The sequence below is a fragment of the Nicotiana sylvestris genome, chromosome 4 (genome assembly GCF_000393655.2).
Source record: "Nicotiana sylvestris chromosome 4, ASM39365v2, whole genome shotgun sequence".
Classification (NCBI taxonomy): domain Eukaryota; kingdom Viridiplantae; phylum Streptophyta; class Magnoliopsida; order Solanales; family Solanaceae; genus Nicotiana; species Nicotiana sylvestris.
In genome coordinates, this window is record NC_091060.1 from 54953429 (window position 1) to 54962520 (window position 9092).

The following is a 9092-nucleotide window of genomic DNA, read 5'->3' on the forward strand; positions in this document are numbered from 1 at the left end:
TAGCGCCAGGGTCGTGATACAGGACAGGGTTTAAGGTCAGGGTTCGTAGCTAGGTCTAAGATCAGGTAGGGGTCGAGATTAAGGTTGGGGATCGTGGTCGAGGTTGGGGTTTAGGCTTCGAGGTCACCATTAGGGACTGGGGTCGGGATCTAGTATGGGGTCAGGGTCGGGGTTCGAGGTTAGGGTTTAGGATTCGAGGTCACCATTAGGGACTAGGGTCGGGTCTAGGTTTGGGTCAGGGTTAGGGTTCGAATTTGGGTTCGGGGTCGGTGTCGAGGTTCGCAATCCAATGCGAAATTGGAATTTGAGGTCAAGGGTTACCAACCATGATTTCTGATCTCTATGCCGACTATTAACCTCAAAAGTTGACCCCAACCCCGAGTATGTAACCCAATCCCCGACCCTAATCCCTATCCCCGTACTCTAATCCCTCCTCGAACCCTGACCCGTCGACCCTAACCCTAACCCTAACCCATCCTCGAACTCAACTGCAAACACCGACCCCAACCCTAGACTCGATCTCGAACCTCGACCTTCATCTTGACTTCGACCCCCATCATCCCGACCCCAAACCCTAATCTCAACCCTAAGCCTAATCCCTAACCCCCAACCCTATCATCTCGACCCCAAACCCTAACCTCGACCATAAAATCTGACCATAATCCCTAACCCCACCCCCATTATCCCAACCCCAAACCCCGAACTTGATCCCTCGACCCCCATCATCCCGACCCCAAACTCGATCTTGACCCCCTGATCTCCGACCTCGGCTCCGAACCTGGACGCCCCACACCCCTCCTGCCCCTGCTCCTACCTCCATCCTCACCCATTTCGTCTCTCATAATGTTTGCCTTGATTATTTATTTTCTAAAAAATATTTTTTGCTGACTAATACATCAGAAAATAATTAAGAATGACCACTTATTTTTCAAGAAATTTTTTTTCAGAAAAACAGTTTCGTGGAAAATATTTTCAAGGAAAAAGTTTCCGCGGAAAATATTCTTCATTCCGAACACACCCTTAATAATTCTCATGAAGTGGAGATAAGAATTTCTATTTGTGAAAGAGCTTATATAGAGAATTTATAAATAAAGCAGAAGATGGAATATGCTTATAATGTATAAAGATGTAGCAATACACTCTTCCAAAAGAGAGGCATATGTGATTCTAATGTTGGAGTTCTATTTCTTCAAGTAAATGTTTATGTTAGGTTCAGTTACTCCAATTTATTGTGAAGTGCGAACAAATTACGTTGATGCAGAATTCATGAGGTAAAAGGGTCATTGCATTGAAGAATTCGAACACATCGTCTGATCTAAGATTCTTAATAGAGGCAGAGAATTGGTTTTTGAATAAGGAGAAAAAATTTCAGTCGTTGAATTTCGTTAGGAAAAAACATGTCAAGAAAGAAGTCATCGACCAATATAAGGAAGTTTCTTCTACTTGTATGAACAAGTTTGATATGGTCCCCAAACATCCATATCAACAAGAAGAAAAGGGGAATTAATTAGATGCAGATTCACTTAGTGAAAAAAGGAATCTTAGTCTGCTAGCTAATAAACAGAGTAACACACTCATACTGTTAAACGTTTCTTAGTAGTTGTTTTCGAAATTTTGAATGAAGAATCATGTAATTTCATTCATTTTCCCATTAATAAAAATGTTTTTGGTGTTGACTACATGTTTGAGCTATTCTTTGCATTCAAACATGAGCATATGCTTTCGCATACCATGTCAATGAGGATATACTATAGAAGTTTTTTCAGTTTCATACACAACAATAATATACATAGAAATATTTCTATAAACAAACATACTAGTTGTAGTATATATCAGTAATTTTATGGCAAATCATAAGCTTTAGAAGCATCTGCCAATAAAGTCTATTACTTCTGGACCAGTATCAAAGTCATTGATACACTGGCTATTCAAATCAAATGTCTCGACGAATTGCTCATTAGTTCTCTGAGTGTCACGTATTTTCCCAGATGGTTCTTCAATCCAATTCTCATTGCAAATATTGGTTCTGCTCTTCTTGCTTATTTTTGCTTCAGCGTTCGAGCCACTCCCATCCCCTGGATTCAATGACAGAATACTGGAATTTCTCTTCATTAATGTGCCTACCTCTTTTGTGATTGAATCATCAATTTTAGTTAATGTTGATAATGAAGAACTTGGAGAATTTCTTCTGTCTCTATCTTTTGAGATTGAGCCATCGATTTTAGTTACTGCTGACATTGAAGAACTTGGACAACATTTGTTAACCATCGAAACGAATTGAGAGAGTTCAGCTTTGGCAAGTTCATCAGAAGAAGCATATCTTGCAACTGTTTCCTGTGCTTTCATCAAAACTAATTGCAAATACTTTCCTTGAGCTTCAATTCTCAGTTGTAAATGTCTTTGTACCTGAAAATTATGGATCAGCTTGTTAATTTTACGCTATCCGGTCCGCAAAAATGCTATTTACATGTAACTTCTATAGCAACCAGGGATGGAGCTGGGTAGGCGGAAAGGGGTTCAACCTAAAATGCCATTGCGTATATAAGGTTTTTTTTTTTTTGTATATTTATTATATTGAATCCCTTTAGTTTCTTCGCGTGTTAGATTTTTTTATTTTTTGAATCTCCCCGGTAAAAATCATGCTTCTGCCACTAATAACAACCTCATGATTGGTATATTGTAGACATGGTAAATGACCTACTATTACTTACAGCTGGTAAAACTATAGTGTAAAATTTTATAATACGGTTAATTTATAATAAGTTAAACTCAATATATTTACCTCAATTTGTTCATGAAGTTTCCTCTGCACCTCCATTTGCACTTTTAAAGCGCGAGCTATTTGCAAGCTTATGACAAAGCATAAATATCAGTAATTATTAGTGAAATGCTGTTATTGCTTTAGTTTATATACAAGTATATTAAATACAGTGGAAAACTATATTACTCATTCATCTGAATTTGTGCTGCATCACGAATATCCCTACTCTGCTTTTGTCTAAGCGCTGCACCAAAGTAATTCCTTGAATTTTCATCTTCTTTTGGTCTGTTATGTGCTATTGCAGACTCCAAGTTGTTCTCTTGTCTGTTTTTGTGGTCGGATTGGGCTAGTTGACTTTTCGCCAGTCGATATTTCTATATAGAAAATTAAATTTATCAATCAGTTCAAGTGAAATGTGCAAAAGATTTTATGATCAACTCAAAAGTGACAAGGAAATAAATAGGATAAAATATAAAATTGGCTGCTCGAAACTAATTGCATTTACTATTCAACAAGTATATAAAATGTATATTATATGTATATAATACATATATATACAAAAAGTATATATATACTGTTGGCTATTATTTTTTGGAGCACCTAAAAAATTACGCTTCTCAAAAAAAAAAAAAACCTGCAAATGGCTCTTGAGGTGATACAAAGTAAGCCCGTGAATGTTCATTACACTCTTCAAAGATTTTGGTGTGGCCTCTGTATAATCATCAATAATTAATACTATTATATATGATTTTGATTGCAAGAAGGAAAGAAAGTAGACTTGTAATTATACTCACTGTCTGCACCTCCAAGCTGAGTGACTGAATCGACGAATCGTTGGTGGAGTAATGGTGTCCATTTCAGCCTAGGTTTGGCATCTCTTGACAAAACCAACCTCATATCTTCACTTTCTACATTTTGAAGACCCATGATTTTGGTAGTAACAACTTAGTGAAAGTACAGTAGGTAGTGGCTAGAAACATGTAAAGAAGAGCTTTATTTGATTCTTTTGCAGTTACTTGTGCATCAAGCTGTGGCTGCTCCACTTAGTTTTTATAGAGTTTTAACTTATCTCACAAAAGGACTTTTACATCACTTAAAAAGATAATTATAGGTATTTGTCCAATAATAATAGAATTAGTAACCTAAAAAAGGATTTAACTTGTATACTCTGGCAGTGTAAATTTTTTTTACACCATCAAATATATTTTAATATGTCATAATAGTAATTTACTCTATTTTTCAACTTTTACCGTATCAAGTTATTTACTCTATTTTTCCGGTTACCTTATCAAGACTTGCTATGAGCAATTACATGTTATTATAGGTAACTTAGCCTGATGTTGTAAAATAATTCCATGCACCAGTTAAATCGGTTTTTATATTAGTAGAGTTTTTATGCTTTCCCATGCAGTTGTCACTCCATATAGGGAAACAGAGGCCGGGTGTTGTTCGAGAGGAATATATGCCCAATGATGAGTTGTTGCCCTTCTTTTCTTCATTTCCCATTTCATATCAAACTTTATTTATTTCCTGTTTCCAAGTTATTTCTTTCTCTTTTTCTTCTTTGATTTTTAAGGGTGTTAGAGAATATTTCATACTGCAAAAGCAAAGAAAGCAACATATACTTCAATTGATTCTCGAAAGGGGAGAAAAGGGGAAAAGTGTATGGTTTGTTCTTTATCCTCCTGTTTTTCCTTCTTTCTCCCTCTACCTATGATTAACTAAGGGAACTAATTTTCTAAAATGTGGAGATAATTTGATGGAAGAAAAAAGAAAAAAAAAAGGGATAACTACATAAGTCCTGTTTTTTTCTTTAAAACTATTCTTCACTTCCTTGGTGTTTGTTTTTTTTTTCTCTCGGGGGGGGGGGGGGGGATTAACCCCGGGCCACTAAAGTGTCTGCGTTAGGCCTCACAAAAGTAAAGGCCCCAAAAACTACTATTCTTATATGTAATTTAAATATTTATTGTATTTACTATGTGGTCTTTTTTTTGTACTTGGTTTAAAAAATTTTTATGAAAGTGAAAGGCAATTAAATTTACACGTACTTTCTAATTCTTCTCGCTCCAACTTGAACAAATTTTATTTACAACTCTAACTTTGTGATATTTTCCTTCAAGGTCTCTGTTGGTAAGCTTCAAGCTAATCAGATCGTAAAAAGATATAATTGATTTGTTTGTCATCTTTGTAAATACAAATTCCCACATGATTGTTACTTTGGGAGGCAGTGATATATAGTGAGTTATGTTGACAGTCATGTGGAAAAAAAAATCAAAATTAAACCTAATAAAATCTTATCAAAAGTTAGTAATGTTTCAACAAAGATTAATGGGTTGGTTACAATTTCAATATTAAATTGAATCTCAAAAAGTATAAAGAATAAACTGTAAACAAAAATATCTAAAATTATTAAATAAATTTAAGTCCTCTTATTACGGCTTGTCTTTAGGCCTCCAACACCATTGAGCCGCCTTTGTTTTCTCTCATGAGATTATATTCAATAGAAGAGTTCTCTCTGTCACATAAAATCCTCGAATCAATTGACTATTATAATTAAGAGGGCGAAAGAGCTTATGCGTAGAAACCTTTTTGAGGTCGCTCTCTTCCTTGTTTTTATTTGAGTGAGTCTGTTGACTACCTCATAGTCGCGTGCGATGGGGAATGGGTTCCTCGTCTGGTGCTCTTGATTAATTCCCTCCCGCGAGAGAACCAGATATGCACGTTCATGAACCCGTGGTTGCGACCATTCCACACGAGGTCCTGTTTCCAGAATTAGACCACTTCTCCTTCCTGATATCCAAAGAAGGATAGAGAAAGCGGTTGCCGAAGTACTTTACACAAAACATAAGAGTGGAAAGAACCACTATTATTCCAAATTATACGACCCTCCACTCTAACCTCTGTGTCTTTCCTACAGGGGTGGATCTATGTAGTGGAGACGGGTGGTACACCACCCGGTCGCTCGGATAAAATTTCATGTGTATCACTTGTAATTTACGTGTATATAATGAAAGAGTGGCACCCTATGTCACAATGGGGCTTTAGGTGTCATGGTCTAACTGATTTTTGCTACGTCCAAGGCCCAAGATCGAGCCCCCACTTCACTCATAATGCAAAGCCAATTTTACTTTTGTGTTTTCTCTCTTTCCAGTTTGTTTTTCTTAATTTCTTTTATTTCCATCTTTGTATTTTCTCTCTCTGTTCAATCTTATTTTATTAGTTATTTATATTACAAAATTATATTTGCTTATGTTTTCTTGTTCTAGATCTCAATTTTTTTTTATTTGTTTATGTTTTTAATCATTTTTCTTTTTTTATTTATTTAATATTTTTTCCTTGAAAACACCAAACATTTTCAGTTTGGGTATCATGTATTTATTTATGTACTGACAAATCTTGTAAAGCAAACCGAATTAATTCAAAATAGATCGAACCAAACAGAATCGAACCGAATTAATTCAAAATAGAGCGAACCGACCAAATGTACCTCCGAATTTCCTTGACAACTGAAAAATTGATATTAAATATAATGACATCCGTAACCATCAAATCCTAAATTCGCCTCTGCTTTCCTATGATCTATTTTTGAATTTCAAATTTTCTCTTACGATCGAAGAGCATACTATCATATGCTTGAAATCTGATATTCTAGATTTATGCAGAAATGAAGACCAGAACCATCTGACCAGTCCTCACCCCGTACCCCTTTCCCATGCAAAAATAAATGAAAATGGGGAAAGGTAAATAAAACAGAATAGTCCGATCCGTTATTCTAATTTTAAAGTGTAATTATTTAACAGGTTCCTGCCTTGCGAGTAAAGAATTTGTTCACAGTTCTCAAATGCATGGTTAATTAATATATACACTTTCCCTGCACAAGACTGATATGAGAATGATTAAAGTACACACAAGAATGGATTCTGTAATTAGCCGAGATTTCTTAAAGATCAGATTCAATTTCTTATACACTTTGTTAAAGGGAAATTTTTTTAATGTAGCTTGGCTTAATAATTCTATGATCACTCATTACATGTTAGCTGAATATCCTAGAAAGGTATGTAATATGTAACTTACATAATGTAAGGAAAAAAAGATTAAGATAACTTGAGAATTCTATCACTGATCATAATTAGTGGTGGATCAAAATTAAATGCACTTGGTTCTGGGCTTTAGCTCGAACTATATATATATAAGAGCAAAATTTAATGATTCTAAATTATGAGTCCATTCCGTCACATTATTGTATGCTAAGACAGGTAGATCCTACTGATATGATTGGAAAATGTTATGACAAAATTCTAGTAACACTCCCCTCCTCCCACAACAATAATGAGCTGGGTGGGAGAAATGAACTAAATTAGAAAATTCCCTATATAATATTTAAAGAATTAACTCAAATAGCCGTTCACACTATCACTTAAAATAAAATTAGCCAGCTATATATAATTCATATTTAATATATTTATAATTGTTTAATCTACGTATACAAATTACGGAAGGTAACTAATGAATCCAGCCAAATATTTGTATAAATAAAGGGATCGTGGAGATAGACTTTTTCAAAAGCTCTATCCACCTTAATTCTCTTTATCTGAATAATGAATACAGCAGTTTTATGCATAAAGAAAAGAAAGAAGAAAAAGGAAAAGAAGGCCAACAGGGCAAAAAAAACAAATCCTAACTTAGATTGGATAAATGTTGGTATTTCTTGGGCTGCAGTCAACACTCAAGAGTTCGATCAGCTGGAATCAAAATCAAATGATTGATCCCAAAGCTTTGCAATCTCAGTGCACTCACCTCGTTTCAATTTGTTTGAAGCTTTTGAGAGTATAAACGTCAAAGTGAATAATATTTGGTGTAAATTCCGACCTAGATTCTTTAAGTTTTCTGAAATATAATTTATATATTTAATAACTACATAAAATAATACTATAAATTACAGTAGTTAATAATTTAAAAAATTTTAAAAATATTTGCAAACAATATGAGTAAAAAAATCGTGTTTGACTTCCTAACTAGTAATAGGTTTATTTTATTAAACGGATAAAGTATAGTAATTTGAAAAATAAAGTAAGTTAGGTTCCAAAATAGGTTTGAAATGCTAATAGCTAGTATTGAATTTCTTTACAATGTCAGCATATATGAATTAAGTATCCTTAAAATAATAGAGTATATAATACCAAGCTTTGAGCTTTTCAAGGCTAAGTAATAATGAGAAGCTACACTACATATATTAAACTTGTGGACGAGTTTCATTGCGGTGTGAGAAAAGTTATATCTTGTGTGTGCTTCAAGTTAGAAGGAAAAAGAGAAAAGAGATGGAAATAAGGTCTGATTCATGAGCTTCATAATGTTTGTGGCACAAATGTCTGAAAACCGATAAAAGAGAAGGAATAATTAACATATTTTTTTCCATTCAACACACTTGATGTACTACTTTCCTGCTTTAATATATTCTATAACAGGTAAAGGAGATTCTAGGATGATGCATGAAGCAAAAAAAAAAAAACAGACTCCTCGGGATCATCAAAAAGTCACATGATATTAATCAAAGTTTTCTTCTGGTTGATCATCAATTATTCAAAAGCAATGAAAGAAAAGGAAAGGATATATTAGAAGACTATATGGCCTCAGGAATCTAGAAAAGTGAAAACAAAAGGAACTATTAGTCACAATCCCAAGAAAGAGTTCATGTTGATATAGAATAATACCAGCTAACATTTTTACTCCTTGAAGCATAATGACATCAGCAATATGTCATTCTTTGCTATATTGTATACGGGTGAAATCGGGAGGCCTGATCCTCCCGATTTCACGATCAATGTATCTCTCCCTTAGCTTCAAAAGGCCTCGAAAATCCGGGGGCGCAGTTCGAAGTTTCGGCCTCTAGGGTTCTTCACACTCGACCTCGATGCAGCATGAGTCGATGCTTATCGAGAGTAAGTGGAAATTCCCTAGTCATGTGGTCCGAACTGACATCACCTGCGAGAATAGTACCAGTCTGCACCAGACTGTTAGGTAGCTGTGCCAGCTACTTTACTTTGTAATAAATACATACGTAGAAAAGGCTTCTATCAAGGTTTTCATAACTGTTAATCCCCCATCGACTATCCTCGGCAGGGCATCCGACTCGATCTCGAGACCCCGAAAGCGCAAGTTCGAGACCCCGATTATTAGCCATTCGGTTTGATTATCACATTGTTTTCAAGCTATTATCTTATTTCCAAGTCTTTTACTTAGCATCCATTGCCTAACAACTGGCATAAAAATAGATCACGTATTTTTAGAACCACAAAATCAAATCTAATTATTAAAACCATTTTCGTGGTAA

The 9092-nt window shown here is 34.9% G+C and overlaps 1 protein-coding gene across 1 annotated transcript; it reads right to left on the reverse strand.

Moving 5' to 3' along the window:
- Window positions 1-1786: 1786 nt before the first annotated feature.
- On the reverse strand, window positions 1787-3762 carry LOC104231721 (myb family transcription factor PHL8-like). Its single transcript, XM_009784774.1, has 5 exons — window positions 3556-3762; window positions 3396-3472; window positions 2948-3135; window positions 2783-2849; window positions 1787-2406 (listed from the first exon to the last, which is right to left on the reverse strand). Exons 1-5 carry the CDS (start codon window positions 3686-3688, stop codon window positions 1861-1863), a joined length of 1011 nt encoding a protein of 336 aa, XP_009783076.1. The 5' UTR covers window positions 3689-3762; the 3' UTR covers window positions 1787-1860.
- Between the last annotated feature and the right edge of the window lie 5330 nt (window positions 3763-9092).